Source organism: Dipodomys merriami, unplaced genomic scaffold (genome assembly GCF_024711535.1).
Source record: "Dipodomys merriami isolate MVZ:Mamm:240054 unplaced genomic scaffold, mDipMer1.0.p SCAF_13, whole genome shotgun sequence".
In the NCBI taxonomy this organism is placed as follows: Eukaryota; Metazoa; Chordata; class Mammalia; order Rodentia; family Heteromyidae; genus Dipodomys; species Dipodomys merriami.
In genome coordinates this window covers 1,418,488-1,436,444 of record NW_027202604.1, presented here as the reverse complement: position 1 = coordinate 1,436,444, position 17,957 = coordinate 1,418,488, and the positions used below count along the sequence as shown (strand labels likewise).

Genomic DNA, 17,957 nt, shown 5'->3' with positions numbered 1-17,957 from the left:
ACTGGAGATAGAGTCTTGCAGACTTCTCTGCTGGATTCAAACTAGGGTCTTCCAGGTCTCAGCCTCCTCAGCCTCCACACACAAAACAAGTGTGTGCCACTGGTGCTAGGCTGGAAAAGGTTCTCTTTTTTTCTTGTTTTTGTTTTTGTTTTATATCCTTCCTGGGGTTGAACTACAGGTATGCACTATACCACTTGAGCTACAGCTCCATTTCTGGCTTTTGGAGTAGTTAATTGAAGAAGAGTCTCACAGATTTTCCTGCACTGACTGGCTTGGAACCATGATCCTCCGATCTCAGCCTCCTGAGAAGCTAGGATTACAAGTATGAGCCACCAGCAAGAAAAGATTCTTGATTTCATTTGTTCCTCAGTTCCCACCAGGTAAGATGGCCAAATAATAGCACCTACCTCTTAGGCATGAGCCTTTTCCATCTGAGTAGAATAGACTTCTGACAAACTTACCCACCTGCTCTTCAGCACTCGGCTCAGCCTGACTCCCCTCAATATGACCTTCCCTGACTACACAATATGATATTAGCCTCTATCAGGTTACAACTGTTTCTTTCTTTTTTTATTCATGATACTTCTCTACTTAACTACAAATTGATTTCATCCCATAGAATACCTTTAAGCCAAACTAGTGTTTATCTTTGCTATATGTATCAATAGAGCTTCTATAAGAATTCACCCAGTGATGATTAATTAATGGCTTTGAGAATGCAATATAAAATACTCCTAAAAATACTCTTCATAGTGTCTGACACACTTTTTAAAAATCCATATAAATGCTTCTAAAAACTTTAACAACTGAGAAGTTACATACTCATAACTATAAAATCTTTAACCTTTAATTCTGCAGTGCCTTTTCTTGCTAATAGTACTAGTAAAACATTTCATGACATTTGTTCAACAATATGCTAGTAAATAGGCTTTATATAGATCAAGATGAGAGAGGTGAGGATCAGGAGTAGTATTTGCCAATATCCATTGGGACAAATATTCCAAATATGACCAACTTTAGGCTATCAGTGATACAATAATAGGCTCACAAAAGTCCTAGAAAATCAACAAAGGACTCTCACAAGTTGTCTTCTTACAATGTTCTCTTGGGAAGGATTCTTTCAAGTCTCTATGTTTTATTTGTTAAATTCAAGTTTAATATTAAATTTTTGTAGAGATCTATTCCCCATATTCTCCCTTCCTGATCAGCCAAGAAAAGGGCTATCCAGTGGCTTTTGCTTGATGCTCAAAGAAGTTGTAAGTATTGATTTCATTTTCTGCATGTTAACGTATATCTGGATTCATATAAATGAAAGCAGCCACACTAGAGAATCAAGGGAAAGAATCTAAAAACCAAAAAAGGGTGAGGAATAAGAGACGATGCTGTACTCAGAAGTTTCTCAAGCTTCTCAGCCATCTTGAACATTCAGCACCCTTGCTGGATATCAAAAATAAAGTAGCTGCTTTTTCCAACTATAGTTTTAAGACCACAGTTTTAAGATAACACATGTGAATTTCAAAATTCACAATCTACATAGAATAATAACTTCCAGTAATTATTGTTCCTCTTCTATAAATCAGATGGGAGGTCTTTGCAGTGAGGCAGGGGAGTTTCTGCTCTATTATATTGCTCTATAACAAGTTCCTCAGAAATTAAGCCGCTTATAACAACACACACCAATTATCTCACAGTTTCTGTAGGTCAGAAATCCAGACACAGCTTAGCAGGGTCCTCTGCTTCATGGTCTTTCATAAGGCTGCAATCAAGGTACGTCAGCCCAGAGCCTGTCATTGCATCCGAAGGCTTGTGTAGGGAAGGATTCACTAGGTGGCTGATGGAAGTTTTCAGTGTTTTGTGGCTGTTAGCCTGAATATCTCCATTCTTCATTGGATGTTGGCTGGTGGCTACCCTCATTTCCTTACTACATGGGCTTCTCCACATAGCAGCTTGCTTCATTAAAACATGCAAACTAAGAAGGCATCAATCTGCTAGTAAGATGAAAGCAGTCTCATGAAACATAATCATGGAAGTAACAAAAAGGTAAAATTAGTTGTTATTTAGTTCAATAGATTAGTTAGGGCCCAGGGCCCCTGGAAAATGGAATACACTGCTAACCTGGTAAGGACAGACCTGACAGCAAAAATGCAAAATTGTCACAAAATCCCAGCCACAGAAAATAGAATGTAGTATTTCTGGCCCTTCTAGTTCCCAAAAACCTTAGAGGTAGAAAAGCTCAAGACAGACCTAACTGAAAAGGACAGCTGCAGGTCCATAGTGACTCAGCAAGTCTTTTCTGATTGGTTAGTTGTCCTATGCCTCATTTACATGGGGTATGACCAATCAGAGGACAACTTAAGGTATAGAAATCTTTGAACTCAGCCACTTGCAGGCTGAGGAGCAACAGCCTTTGACAAGGACCCTTCTTGCCTGAATAAAGTTCTTCACACTCACCTTTCTTTGTCCGTGGATTCCATTCTTCCAGCATGAGAGACAAAAACCTGAGAAGGTGACTGTGGCAGCAGCCAGCAGTGAAGCTGCAACACTAGCAGGTGTTATCTGCTACATAACTGTAACACTAGCATTGCCTGCTACCCAGCTGCCACACCAGCAAGTGTTGCCTGATGCAGGGCTGCAACACTAGCTGTCATTGCCTGTTAGGGAGCCAGAAGAGCTAGAAAATGAATAGACTCTGCTTACCACAAATACAGCAGAGGGGGGGAAAAAGGCATAGTATCAATAACTTTGACATCTCACTATCTTTGCCATGTTCTACCATTTAAATACAAGTCTCTAAGATTAGCCTGCAGTCAAGGAATGGAAATCAGCCAAGGGTATGGATTCTGTGGTAGGAATCTTTGGAGACCATCTTAGAAGTCTGCCCACCACATGCTAGAATACAGATGGGAAGACCCAACCCAACACCTCTTTAAGCATCTCAATATGAAACTAAGCTGTATGGCTTTCCCTAGCATGTGGCTAAGGTCACATTAAAACCAAGCAAGGGAGAATAAAAGTAGAGAACATTAGGGTGTGGGCAGTACTGTGGGCATATCTAGCCATATGGATATGACCATATGAAATGAGTTTATCAAAATGAACTCCAAGAAATGGAAACAAGAGGTTTTTTATTTTACTGTTGGCAGTTATTTCTTTTTTTCTTTCTTTTTTCTCCTTCAGTTTATTCCCTGGTGTCATTGTTGTTGTTGTTTTTCTGTATACTCTGTATTGTATTTAAATTTAATTGAAAAGTTCAGATAAGTTGATGTTAGGTAAAATGAACCCCAAGATAAGGACTCAAGTGGTTTTTCTTTCTTGTTACTATTGTTTCTAACATATTTATAAGGTAATTTTTTTGTTACTTTGTATGTCCCTCCCCCATAGTATAACCTCTGTTTTCACTGTATTTGATGTTGGTATAATTTTGGGAGTGGAAGAAAAAAAAATGGTTTAAATAGGGATACAGGTGGACCCATTGCAGCAATGAAATAGACAAGATGCTATGTCGAAAATTGAACTTTACAACTTAGGAGGGGAGTGTGGTTGTGGAGATGGAAGGGCAGGGATGGTAAGGGAAAAACAAAGGAGGCAACAATGCTGCTTGATTAAAAAAAATGTACTCTCATTACCTTGCTCGTGCAATTGTAACCCCTCTGTACCATATTTTCACAATAAAAAACTTACTAATAATAAAAAAATAAATTTAATTGGTTTAGGAAAGTGAAGGGGAATCACAGGATGGGTGGGATAAAGGATGAACCAATTCTACAATGATACTCACAAGACACTATGATGGAAATGAACTTTACAACTTGGGAGGGAGGCAAGGAGTGGGGGAAAGTGGGAGAAAATAAGAGAGAGGGTAACACGAGTCAAAAAGAAATGTACTTATTATCTTACTTACATAACTATAACCCCTCTGTACATCACCTTTACAATAATATTTAAATTCAAAAAATTAAAAAGAATAGAGAGCATTAGGTGTGAAGATCCAAAAGTTTAAGCAAATGTCCTAAGCAAATAAAATAAACATTTCCTAGGAGCATCTGCATTTTACAATCTCATCATGAAAGTCAGGTTTTTTGAACCATCAAACAAGTGACTTGCAAGAAGGGCTGCCTGTCTGAATAGGTATTCAATGCTAAGAAATGTAGTCTACTCTATAATTCTTATTTAGTGCTATAAATACTTTGAGTACAATACATTCAATACCATTTTATAGCTTGTGATTTTCTGGGTGATATATGTCACCCCTAAAAGTTTTCCTATCTGATTTCATTTTTCTAAAGCTGGGCCTCATTATGTAGCTAAGACTTGCCTAGGACCCACTGTGTAACCCAGGCTGACCTCAAACCTGTTATCTTCCTGCCCTCAGCCTTCTAAGTCTGGGATTCCAGGTATGCTCCACCATGCTTGACTATGACACCTTTAAGATCCATATCTACCACAATAGCAAAGAATTGCTATAACCATTTCAAACCCTGGATGTAACTCACATTTTTCCTAAGCTTTAACAAGCCACATATTCTCAGATACCTGAGCATTCCAACATTCAGTGGTGGTGGCAGGCCAGAGAGGTAGCCTCTGGGGGACTCCAAATGATATAATTCACTACAGGCAAAACACAAACTCAGAAAACCTGCAACAGTCTGTCCTAGACAAATATAAATGCAGACAAAGATTATCTTAAGCCTAAATGTTCAAAATTGGTCTGGACATTTTACCCTTCTTCCCAGAGCCACCAGCCATATGTTTTACTCTATAAATTCAGGTAGATTAATGTACATATACTTCAGTTCATTGTGTTGCTAAGCACCTATTTGTTTTCCTCCTTAGACAATGCTTGATAAAGAACTAAACTTAAGCAGAGCTGTAATTAAATTCCCCCTAACCATAGTCACATGTGGAAAGCAACTGTAAACCACCTTGGAGTTGCCATATACTATACATGCTTGGAATCCTCAATATGTGTTGAGTAACAATGGAACATACCTGTACTCTCAAGCAGATGTATGAGATCTTCCAACCTGTGAAAATAGCTCGATAACACACTTCCTAAAATAAGGTTTATGGGCAATTCACTGAATGCTCTTACCTCTCTGAGATGGATGTTTTCCTTCTCTTTCTGGTCTAAGATCACTTCCAAGTGGCTGACTTGAGACTCGGCCTCTGCCATGCGGCGGGTGCGTTCATTGTCATCCTCAAGGCTTTTGGATGGCAAACCTTTACTCTGTAACATTTCAAGGAGCTTTTTAATGGACTCATCTCGGGCATTGAGGGTCTGTTTCTGCGTTTCAATCCTCAGCTCCATTTCCTCCAGTGTCTTCCGCAGAAGGAACAACTCCTTGGCCTGCCTGTCATGTTCAGCTTGGAGCCTCCGGAAGTTCTCCTCAGTCAGCTCAATGGTAAAGTGCTCTGCCCCACGGTTACCGCTTTCTTGCTGCAGGAGGTGGTTGAGATCTCTCTGCGTTCGCAGCTCATCTTGAAGGGCCTGGATTGTCAGTTGCAGGTGCTACAATGAGAAAGAGGGAGCGGGAAAGGGGAAAAAAGGGAGATTGTCAATGTAAGTGCCAAGTGCTGTCTGCTGTTACCACATCATGAAGATGGAATGTTAATCATGAGGTCCAGGGGGCCAGCCATGAAGTCTTCCAGGGTGATTTCAGAAGCATGGGACAGCACATGAAAAGGGGGAAATTAATTCAGTGATGTTATCTGAATGTCTTAGGAGAAGAGAAATGTACACATACACATATACAGTTTATTAGTGTCAATCACAAGGGAAAAGATATGTCTACTGAGTTTTAAATTAGGAAGGGAAAGGGTTAAGGGAAACTTTCACAAAACACATCTTCATTATGCCCACAATGCTCCAGACTCAGTATTCCTTGTTTCCTAAGATGTTCTTTATTCTACTATTCATTGTTTTCCATAATAAATACACAGCCATCTAAAAATGAAAATAATAGTATCCACTACAGTAGACACAAACAAGGACTTTTTTTTTTTTTACAAGTAAAGCTGTGAGCAGGTTTAGTAAACAGGATTACTGCCTCTGCAAGCAGAAGGGAACAAATGCAGACACAGACAAAACACATCAAACACACAGAGGTGAGGCTATACAGAGCAAAACAAACAGGCTGCAAAGAGTGGACAAACCTTGGTTCTTCTGGCATCCAGTAACTGAACAGCATGGGAAATGAAAAAAATGAAGCAAAAAATCAACACAAAGAAAAGTCCAGGGCAAGCAAAGGATATTTAACAGAAAAAGAAATTAATCCACATAAAGTACTTTCACAGAAAATAAAAAAATAAGAAAATAAATCCATTTCTTATTAGACCAAAGACCCAAAGCTACACAGAGTCTACAGCATTGATGTTTGGTAAGCATGAAAAAATATCTTGGAAGTACAATGTTGTACAATTTTGCTCAACTTTGTGAAAATATGAAAACTCATAAATTTTACACTTTATTTATTGCACCTTTTGTTTTGCTAAATCTCACTAACCCAAAAACCCAAAGTTTGGATGTCTTACCAGAGAAGAAATCACCAAACTACAGAATCATCTACATGTTGTTTCAAGTCACTACTACAACCAAAATAAGTGAGAGCACCAGAGAATTAAAGAGTTAGCAATGAGGGGAGAAAGGGACCCTTGGCTGCTGGTGAATTCAGCAACACATTCCCCTCAGAGCAACCTCCAGGCTGGCCAGAAGAGGTTGCTACAGCTCAAAGGTGTAGTCCAGGGACAAACTAGGGGACTTCATAAATAGCAGTCATTCATTCACTCACACACTTATCCTGTCTGTGGACTAGACATAACACTAAGCAATCAAGACAGATATACAACACAGCTGAAGCTCACAGTATTATTAAAGGCATGGATATTGCTATGTTTAAGTTATACAAGCAGTAGAGAAATCAACATTTTGAAATCTTTCTGAAATTTTATAGTGGATACTTAAAAGGTTTTGAGGTATTTCTGAGTATGGCATACACACAAAAACAAGAACTGTGTAATACCCCCTTGGATTACATTTTGTATAAGCATGCATTCCACTATCCTCTTTAGGAATATTCATTAAGAAATTCCTAAAACATAGAAAATAGTGCTCTCATTCTTATCCTTGTGCCATAGTGTATCACAGAGCAATGATTAAAGGAAACAATTAGTATTTGATGACACAAATTGTTTTTGTAATACAACACACCTTTGTAAAGTATAAAATTTGGTGGCTGTTACTAAATCCATAAATTTATACAACACCAACAAAATAAATTTTTGAACATTCCTATCACTTAGAAAGAAACCACCCCTCTCCTCTTTAGCAGACATTCTGCATTCCTCTGATAGCCCCAGACCCTGGAAACCACTAATATGCTTTCTATATCTACACTTTTGCCTCTTCTGGACATTTTATTATCAATGGGTACACGAAATAAGTGGTTTCTTTCAATTATCATGTGCTCAAGGTTTATCTGTGCTATAACAAGTATTAGTATTTTTTGTAATTGAATAATAAAATTCTATTTTAGGGATATGCCACATGTTATTTATGTTGATTAATGCACAAATATCCATAGCAGCATTGTTCAAATTAGCCAAAAATTGAAATAATTCATAGATAAAAAACTAAAGAGTTGGTAAATAAAATGTGGTATATGCATTCAACGGAGTGCCATCAGCCATTAGAGGAATGAAGTACTGATAAATTAAAAGGATGAAGCATGAAAACATTATGCCAATGTAAAAGAAGTCAACCATTATGATTCTATCCATGGAATGTCCAGATTAAGTATATCCATAGACAAGAATAAATTGCCAGAAATTGGGAGGAGGAATCGGTAGAAGATTCTTTTGAGGATGATGAAATGTTTTCTAATGAAATACAGGTATTATTTGCACAACTTTGTGAAAATACTAAAATTTATTAACTCTACACATTGTATTGTGAACTTCATGGTAAATAAAGCTGTTCCATACACATACATCAAATTTTGAAAAAAACAAGAAACAAAAAACCCTGATGTGAGTCTGGCTTACTTCACTTAATATGATTTTTTCCAAGTCTTTCCATTTTCTTATAAACGGGGTGATATCATTCTTTCTAACGGAAGCACAGAATTCTATTGTGTATATATACCACAATTTCTTGTTCCATTCATCTACTGAGGGGCATCTGGGTTGGTTCCATATCTTAACTATGGTAAATAATGATCCTATGGTTTCCCTCAATACTAATTAGTATATGTCTAGGATAGTACTAGCAGATGAGCAGAAAAGCTCAATAGCTATATACATATGACCACATCAGATGATGCTAAGCAAAATGAACTCCAAGGCATGAACACAAGAGGTTTTGCTCTGTTATTGTTGTTTTTTTTTTGGTTTTTTTTTTTTTTTTGTCGGTCGTGGGGCTTGAACTCTGGGCCTGGGTGCTGTCCCTCAGCTCTTCACCTCAAGGCGAGCACTCTACCACTTGAGCTACAGCGCCACTTCCGGTTTTCTGGTGGTTTATTGGAGATAGGAGTCTCACGGTCTCTCCTGCCCGGGCTGGCTTTGAACCGCGATCCTCAGATCTCAGCCTCCTGAGTAGCTAGGATTACAGGCGTGAGCCACCAGCGCCCGGCTCCTGTTATTGTTGTTTTTAATATACAAATTTTTTTCTTTTGTGTTTTTTTCCTATGGTTTATCACCTGTTATCCACTGTATTTGATTTTGGTACCCTGGGTATTATATATACGTTTATCTGAATTAGGGAAGGGAAGAGGAACAACAAAATGGTGAGAGAAAGGACAAGAGGGAAGCCAATGCAACAGCAATACTATGTTGGAAATGAACTGTACAACTTGGGGAGGGGGACTGGGGAAGGGAACGTGGGAGAAAAATGGGGGAGGGTAACAACCTCGAAAAGAAATGTATTTGCTACCTTACTTATGTAATTGTAGCCCCTCTGTACATCACCTTGACAATAAAATTAAACTAAAAAAAATCAGGTGAAATCACAGAATAGGATCTTTTCCCACCTATGCCTCATCTCTAAGCCGATCAAAACAAGTCCACAGAAATGGCACAGTGATATGGAAGGTAGCAGGCTTCTTGGGAGTATGCTTTAGCTACTATCTTCTATGTAAACATTGTTTTTAAATTTTTACTATAAAGGTGATAGACAAAGGGGTTACAGTTACATAAGGAAATGAATACAATTCTTGTCGAACATGGTTACCCCCTCCCTTGTTTTCGCCCACTTTCCTTCTCCCTCACTCCCCTCCTTGCCAAGTTATAAAGGTCATTTCCAACTTACTGTCTTCTGAGTATCACTGAGTATCACTGAGTATGCACTGGTTCCCCCTTGGTCCTTTGTCTCACCATTTCTGTGATTCCCCTTCCTATCTCCAAATCAGATAAACTTATATACAAGACAAATGGTACCAAAATTAAAATCAGTGACAATAGGAGTAAACCAAAGAAAACAAAAATGAAAGAAAAAAAGAAATAACTGTACATATTACACTTTGAAAAAACCCTCATTTCTATATCTTGCAGTTCATTGATTAGCATCATTTTATAAGGTCATATGTACAGAGCTATTGAGTTATTGTGATCCTCTGCTAGAACTATCCTAGACATATACTAAGGAATTCTATGCTTCCATCAGAAAGAATGACATCGCCATATTTGTAAGGAAATGGAAAGACTTCAAAAAAATTGCATCAAGTGAAGTAAGCCAGACCTAAACAAACATAGGCTCCATGGTCTCCCTCATTTGTAATAAACATTCTGTTTTGTTTCTAGGTTTTTTAGATAGTTTTAGTATATGGCCTTAGGCTAGCCTGGGCTATATATTCATGATCTCTTGACTCAGACTTCCAAGTACTAGGATTATAAATGTGTACCAAAATGCCCAGCTAAATATGCTGGTTAATAGAAAATCTTTGTCCTTTGGCAATGACTTGGTGAATAGAAATTGTCTTTCCTAAAAATTACCAAAAGATTTATTTCACGATGTTATTCATATACTGATCCAGAAAGGAATTTCAAGGAAAAACTGCCAAATATTCTAAACAGAAACAGCAACAATGGAGGGACAACTCTGTAAAGTAACTTTCACTTGGATGGTCAGGTTGCCCCCACCCTGATCCTCTGCTTCTATGTATATGGGAATTATTGTAATGCCCATCTTATTCAGACAATGAAGATAATGCACCAAATGCTAGATCTGAGAGTGACAGCAGGGAAGAAGTTTGGTAGGGATGGACGCAAGCAGAAAGTGAGATAGGAAGGAAAGAAGAAAAGGAGGTAAAGAGGAATAAAGAAGAAAATGGTCTATTTATCCATTCTCTATATATTTACTCCATATCTCCCTCATTCTTACAAAATATCAAAAGGAGGAAGTCTGTGGTCAAAGTCCCCATGGACAAGTAAACTAATAGAAGCAATATTATATTTAATGGAGGTCATGATAGAAGTCATAACCATGTGGCTGGAAATACAAAGGAGATGTAAACCAGGCAACGGCCATGTTTATCTAAACATCCCAAGCCAATGGACACCACTGAGTAATGTCTTAAAGAGCAAATGGGAATCTGTCCATCGAAGAAAGAAAAGTCTGTCTAGCATCTATGTTCTAACACCCCCCTGGTTCTAAGCTGTTTGTCCTTGCAACAGCACAGGAAGGCCGCAACTCTATAAATAAACTTTATTTAATGGATGAGAATAGGGAGACAAAACGAAATAAAGTAACTAGTTCCAGGTCACCCAGTGAGGTAAGTAGCATAGTCAGATCCTTATCTAGGAAGTCTAGTCCCAATAGGCTGCAGAACCATTCTACCAAATGACTTCTGAAGAGGCACAAATACTTTAAGATGCTTGGAAAGAATAGGGATGAGGTTGTAAGAGCAAACAGACAGAGCAATTCTCACAATTAAGAAATTGAAGAAAGGTCATCTTTTCACTTCATATTCTTGAGAATGGGAAGAAATGTGAAATAATCTCATTTATTCTTCACACTCGTTCTTTCTACTTCTTGCTAATTCTCTCCCTTTCTCCCACTCTCTCTTTTCCTTCTGCCTCTCTCCCTATCTCTATCTCTAAGCTGTTCTACTTTTAAGAAATTCAATCAACCCAGTTTCAAACATCATTTACCAGATTTTTCATCTCTAATTAGATATTTAACAGACTTTTTTTTGGGGGGGGGGTCAGTCATGGGGCCTGAACTCTGGGCCTGGGCGCTGTCCCTCAGCTCTTCAGCTCAAGGCTAGCGCTCTACCACTTGAGCCACAGCGCCACTTCCAGCTTTTTCTGCTTATGTGGTGCTGAGGAATCGAACTCAGGGCCTCAAGCATGCAAGGCAAGCACTCTGCCACCACTGAGCCACCTTCCCAGTCCCTTAACAGACTATTTCAATACTAAAATATATTTTAAAATATAATAACAGCACCCAAAATAATGGCCTCTCTGTTTCTCTGTTTTGTTTTTAAGAGGGGTAGAGTAATAACTCATACTACCAGGACAACCAAACTTAGTGAAGCTAAATCACTTCTATGGCAATGGGTTCATGAGCATAAAGCTCTAGAAAGTATCAGACATGGAGTATATATCTCCATCAGTCAGGATAGGCAACAATTGCTGCAGAGACAACAATAAACAAACACAATTAAAACAATAACTGTTCTGAAAGACATAACCTATGTGTTGACATAGAATAAGAATGAGAGTTTAAAGGGACTTAAGAAATAGCTTCTTGACCTTATTTTACAAAAATCTTGCTGTTAGTGCTCCTAGACTTCTGTCTAGACAAAAAGTGGATGGTTCTATCCTTTGATAATCTAGGAACTAGCCCTGGTGTGTCCTACAGGGAGAATGAAAGACAAGCTAAATCACCAAGTCCCAATTATAATAGCATGGGAAACCCCAAGGACAACTGACTTACGATCCCCTTTCTAAGTCCCTGGAATTAGACTGGGTAGATAAGTAAAGATGTAAACTGTCTACACAAGACTAAGATTTTGATACAAGTGAAATCCCTGGAAGAGCCACAGTACCTTTTCCAAGAGTCAAAAATAAGAAAACATTTCCATTTCCAATGCCCTCCTCCTTTCATTACTTACTTCCTTCAGATCAAATCAGTTACCTCTTATCAGCCATGAAAACACACTTCTAAGGCAAGCCCACTGGATGGATAAGTATCAGACAGCAGCAATCTGCAAGGCTACACTCTAGGACCATCTCTTTGGAATTTCCCAGGAATCTCAATTTCCCAACGCCTCAAGTTTTCCTGCTGAGGCTTCCATTTTACTATACACCAGGAAAGATGTACCCTCCCACATCAGCACAAGCCATCACCATATGTTCCTACCCACTGCCCAAACTACTGTCATCTTAGCACTTGGGGCCCAGGTAGAACAGGTGATAAAACAGCCACTTCCCTTCAAGTATGAAAGTGAGTGCGCTGTTGAACAAAGGCCCCAAAACTTAATCCCCATCCTGATTCTGGGATTATTTTCCATTTGTCCATAAAGAATCAAACAAAACTCAGCCGGGCTCCATTGGCTCACGCTTGTAATCCTAACTACTCAGGAGGCTGAGATCTGAGGATTTCGATTCAAAGCCAGCCCGGGCAGCAGTCTCCATGAGACTCTTATCTCCAATAAACCACCAGAAAACTGGAAGTGGTGCTGTAGCTCAAATGGTAGAGTGCTAGCCTTGAGCTGAAGAGCTGAGGGATAGTGCCCAGGCCTAGTGTTCAAGCCCCACCACCCACAAAAAAAAAAAAAAAAAAAAAGAATTAAAACTCAAATGGCACTCAATGGAACTTCCCTGCAACCTCCTACTGGAAAGATACAAGGAAGGAAGCAAAACAGGGCGTTCTCTGTAGTCACTATGCTAGGAACACAAGTAAAATCAGCATGTTTGTCCTGAAATGTTTAACCAGGTCCTTTTGCATCTTCCTGCCTACTTAGTTATATACTTTGACTCTTCCCTGCATAGAGAGGAGTAGTCCCATCTCCAATTCACAAAAAGAAAAATGGTTTAACTTTGGAAAGTAGTATGGAGGTTCCTCAAAAGACGCCACATAGAGCTCCCCTATGACCCAACAATCCCACTTTTAGGCATTTACCCAAACAATCACAAACAAGACCATACTAAAGCTACCAGCACGACTATGTTTACGGAAACATTATTTACCATACCTAAGATATGGAACCAACCCAGAGGCCCCTCAGTAGATGAATGGATGAAGAAAATGTGGTATATATACAAAATGGAATTCTATGCCTCCATCAGAAAGAATGACATTGCCCCATTTGTTAGGAAATGGAAAGATTTGGAAAAAATTATATTAAGTGAAGTAAGACAGGCCCAAAGAAACATAGGTCCCATGGCTTCCCTTATTTGCAATAACTAGTATATGTCTGAGACAAGCAAAAAAGGTCAGAAGTTGATGTTAGATTAAATGAACCCCAAGATAAGGACTCAAATGGTTTTTCTTTCTTGCAATTGTTTCTAACATATTTATAAGATGAATTTTCGTTGCTTTGTATGTCCCTCCCCCACGGTATAACCCCTGTTTTCATTGTATTTGGTGTTGGTATAATTTGTGGAGGGGAAGGGAAAAAAGAAATTGTTTAAATAGGGATACAGGTGGACCCATTGCAACAATGAGAAGTACAAGACATTACTTTGAAAAACGAACTTTACAACTTTGGCAGGGGCGGGGTGGGGGGAACTGAGTGGAGGAGGTAGTGGGGGTGGGAGGGCAAGGATGGTAAGGGGAAACAAAGGAGGAGGCAACAATGTTTGATAAGAAATGTACTCATTACCTTGCTCATTTAATTGTAACCAATCTGTATGGTATTTTCACAATAAAAAAAAAAAAGAAAATGGTTTAAAGGACTCATCAGTACATTAAACATAGGTAAATGTACTGGAAGCTAAATAGTTTGGTATGTCCAATGCATTTCCAGTCTCAAACACCCATCTCAGTGATACTACCCCCACGACAATGAAAGATTTTTGTTTCTGGGTTTATATCAGGCTACATTTTCAGATAGGCCTTTCTAGTACATTACAGCTAAATAAAAGCAAATCCATCTTTGGTAGTATAACCGTACTTATAAAAATAAAGGAAGGAGGTGGAATTTCCAAGTAAAAAAGTGGGAAGCAAGTTGGAGAGAAGAGAAAGGGACACATGGAAAGAGAGTCAGAGATAGAAAAGACTCAGGCACACTCAAGAGTGCCCTTGTCTCTCTTCCTCTCATAAGGAGCAAATATGAATAGCACCCTGAGCTTAAGAGAGTAACTCGGATGCACTGAAGCAAAGCAAGCAAGCTTAGTTTCTTTCAGAGTTGAAAAAGGGATGAAGTAGCCTCTGATAGGTTATAAAACCCTGGTCCCTCAAAGAGGCAAATGCAAACACTTTCAGTTTCAACATATATGAACACACAGAGAAAATCATCAGAGATATTAGGAAAGTTTATGTAGAGTATGTTTTCAAATGTTTAAATAAAAGTATTTTAAAGGAGAAAAAAACATAGAATTAAATAATCAACATGTGAATGTTTACTATGAAAAATGAGCAAGCAGATTGAAAAAGAATAAAAGTACAAAGCAATAAAAATAGTTTTAGGAATAAAAATCTAATAGGTGGGTTAAGAGCGAACTAATGATTAAAACACAAAAGAGATAATCCACAGAGCAAATGGTTATTTTTTTTAATTATCCAACAAAATAAACCTTTAAGAAAATCCCAACATGTGGGAGATGTTTTAAGTATGGTTTGCAAGTGCTTTTAATTTTAGGCCAATAAATTTGAAAATAATCAGTGAAACAGATGAACTTCTAGAAAAGTATTTTACACATTCTAGTAGTATAAGAAATGAGAGGCCTGAAGAATTCTATAGCTATTAAACAAATTGAATCAATGAAAGCTCTTTCCACAAAGAAAGCCCAGAGGATCTAATTTGCACAAAGTTTTTGAAGCAAGAAGAAACTCTCCCACAGCTCATCCTCTGAGAATTAACATTTCGACACCAAAGCTAGACATAAACTACAGGAAGATGGAAACTTACAGGCTGACTTCACTAGCAAAAAGAGATCAGAAGTATATAAAAAAGATAACACATCACAACCAAGTTAGATGTCTTTGACAAACTTCACAAAAAGCACACATTGATTAAAAACAAGAAAAGTTATATGATCAGCTTATGATATAAAGTCATTTAGGTTATATAAAGTCATTTAGGTTTAAAAAAACAGCAACCTAGAAATAAAGAAGTTCCTTAATATACAAATTAAATCCACTGCAAATGATCAGTAAAAATCATTCTTATTGTTAAGTGTTAGAAGCATCTTTCTTTAAATTAGACATAAACTGCTTGCTATCATCACTATACCTAGTCAACACGCTCCTGGAGGTCTGAATCAGAAGAATAAGCACAAAAGGAGAAACTTTAATGAAAGAAAGAAAGAGAGAGAGACAGGAAGGAAGGAAGGAAGGAAGGAAGGAAGGAAGGAAGGAAGGAAGGAAGGAAGGAAGGAAGGAAAGAAGGAAGGAAGGAAGGAAGGAAGAAAGAAAGAAAGAAGGAAAGAAAGAAAGAAGGAAAGAAAGGAGGGAGGGAAGGAAGGAAGGAAGGAAAAAAGGAGGGAAGGAAGGAAGGAAGGAAAGAAGGAAGAAGAGAAAATTAATACTTTAGTTTATCAATGGTATTACGTAGCTCTCTATGGAGAAAACCAAAAGAATAACATACTAAAATATAAGAACAGAATTTTCTAATTAACAGGAAACAAAGATGTAACCATAAAAAGAAAACAGGTGCTGCCAAGCATGGTGGCACACTGTTTAATCCCAGCATTCTAAAGACTGAGGCAGAAGAAGAGTTTGAGACCAGCCTAAGTTACACATAAAGATCAAGGCCTGAGAGTAAGAGAATAGGGGTACCACTATCCAAAAAGAAAGATACTCTACCTGATTTATGTAACTGTAGCCCCTCTGTATAACAACTTTATAATAGCTTTAAGGAAAAATCAAGACCTATCAAGGCTTCATAACCAGATCCTATTTCAAAGAAAAGCAAAAAGAAAGAGAAAAAGAAAGCAATAGGTAATTCTGACAACATTAAAATTGGGGATTTCTGTTCAACAAAAGACACCAAAGTGAAAAAATAAGCCATAAATGGGAAATTTTTTAAATGACAACAGATTATTATCTATAAGATACAGAGTCCATAAAAATCAATTTTTTAAAAAAAGTCACCAATAGAAAAATGCACAAACAAGGGGCTGAGAAGGTGGCTCAGTGGTAGAGCGCTTGCCTTGCATGCCTGAGGCCCTAGGTTTGATTCCTCAGCACCACATAAGCAAAAAGAAAAAAGCTGGAAGTTGGGCTGTGGCTCAAGTGGTAGAGCGCTAGCCTTGAGCTGAAGAGCTGAGGGACAGCGCCCAGGCCCAGAGTTCAGGCCCCACAACTGGACCCCAAAAAAGAAGTAAAGCAAGGAAGGAAGGAAGGAAGGAAGGAATTAAAAAAGAAATTAAGAAAGAAAGAAAGAAAGAAAGAAAGAAAGAGAGAGAGAGAGAGAGAGAGAGAGAGAGAGAAAGAAAGAAAGAAAGAAAGAAAGAAAGAAAGAAAGAAAGAAAGAAAGAAAGAAAGAAAGGAAGGAAGGAAGGAAGGAAGGAAGGAAGGAAGGAAGGAAGGAAGGAAGGAAGGAAGGAAGAAAGAAAGATGTACAAACGAGACTGGCGCCAGTGGCTCACACCTGTAATCCTAGTTACTCAGGAGGCTGAGATCTGAGGATCGCAGTTCAAAGCCAGTTCAGGCAGGAAAAGTCCGTGAGACTCTTATCTCCAATAAACCACTAGAAAACCGAAAATGGAGCTGTGGCTCAAGCAGTAGAGCATTTGCCTTGAGCTGAAGAGCACAGGGACAGCATCCAAGCCCAGAGTTCAAGCCCCATGACCAACCAAAAAAAAAAAAATGCACAAACAAAGTGATTAGGCACTGGGTGCTGGTAGATTACACCTATAATCTTAGCTACTCAGGAGGCTGGGATCTGAGGATCACACTTCAAAGCCAGGCCGGGCAAGGAAAGTCTGTGAAACTCTTATCTCCAATTAACCACCAGAAAACAAAAAATGGCCTGTGGCTCAAGTGGCAGAGAGCTTGCCTTGACCTGAAGTGCTCAGGCACAGTGCCCAGGCCCAGAGTTCAAGCCCACAACTGACAAAAAAAATGATTAGGCATTTCACAAAAGATAAAATATAACTGGTCAATAAGTATATGAAAAAAAGTTCAATCACAAGAAAACACTGAAAAAGAACATGATACCTTGTTCACTTAGACAAACATGCTTTATAATATAATATATACTTTATAATAGTAATTATAATACTAATTATAATAGTATTAATACATTAACTCTGACAACAGAAAGTGATGATAAAGACATGATTCAATAAGAATTAATATGATTGCTCCAGGACTAAAATAGGGCTACCACTTAGAACAAAAGAATTTGGCAAGAATTTATCATGCATATACTCATCCAGAAATTTTGATAAACTTTGCCTTATGCACCACATCTAGCTGCTGCCTGTTTTCCAAATAAAACTGTATTTGATCAGTCACACCCATTCACTTATGTGATGTCCATGTTTTCTTCTAACTACAACTACAAAATGCAATAGTGTAGTAAGTTCTATACAATCTGCAAAACCTAAAATATGTGTTAATTTAAACTTTACAGAATAAGCTTGTCAACCAATGTCCTAAAGAAATCACTTTCAGGGCTTAAGGTAAAGCTCACTGGTAGAGCACTTTCCAAACGTGTATAAGGCTTAGGATACAATCTACAGACTGTAATAGGGGAGAGAAAGAGAGAGAAACAAAGAAACAAAAAGATACAAAGTAAGTCAGACAAATGCAGACAGAAAGAGAGAAAGGAAGGGAGGAGGGGAAGAGAGAT

General features: G+C 38.2%; 1 protein-coding gene across 18 annotated transcripts in view; it reads right to left on the bottom strand.

The window, feature by feature from the left end:
• The window catches only part of Erc2 (ELKS/RAB6-interacting/CAST family member 2), a 1,008,017-nt gene that overhangs the window by 810,220 nt on the left and 179,840 nt on the right, over nucleotides 1–17,957 (bottom strand). For 12 of the 18 annotated variants that reach the window (XR_011371144.1, XR_011371143.1, XR_011371142.1 and 9 more), the window contains exons 3-4: nucleotides 6,154–6,177; nucleotides 5,093–5,509 (exon numbers count right to left, since the gene is read on the bottom strand). Coding sequence is in view for 15 of the 18 variants with exons in the window: in XM_070018479.1 (XP_069874580.1) it covers nucleotides 5,093–5,509; nucleotides 6,154–6,177 (441 nt within the window). In the remaining 3 variants the exon portion in view is untranslated. The remainder of the gene's footprint in view (nucleotides 1–5,092; nucleotides 5,510–6,153; nucleotides 6,178–17,957) is intronic. The other 6 variants (XM_070018482.1, XM_070018485.1, XM_070018495.1 and 3 more) reach the window with 1 other exon arrangement.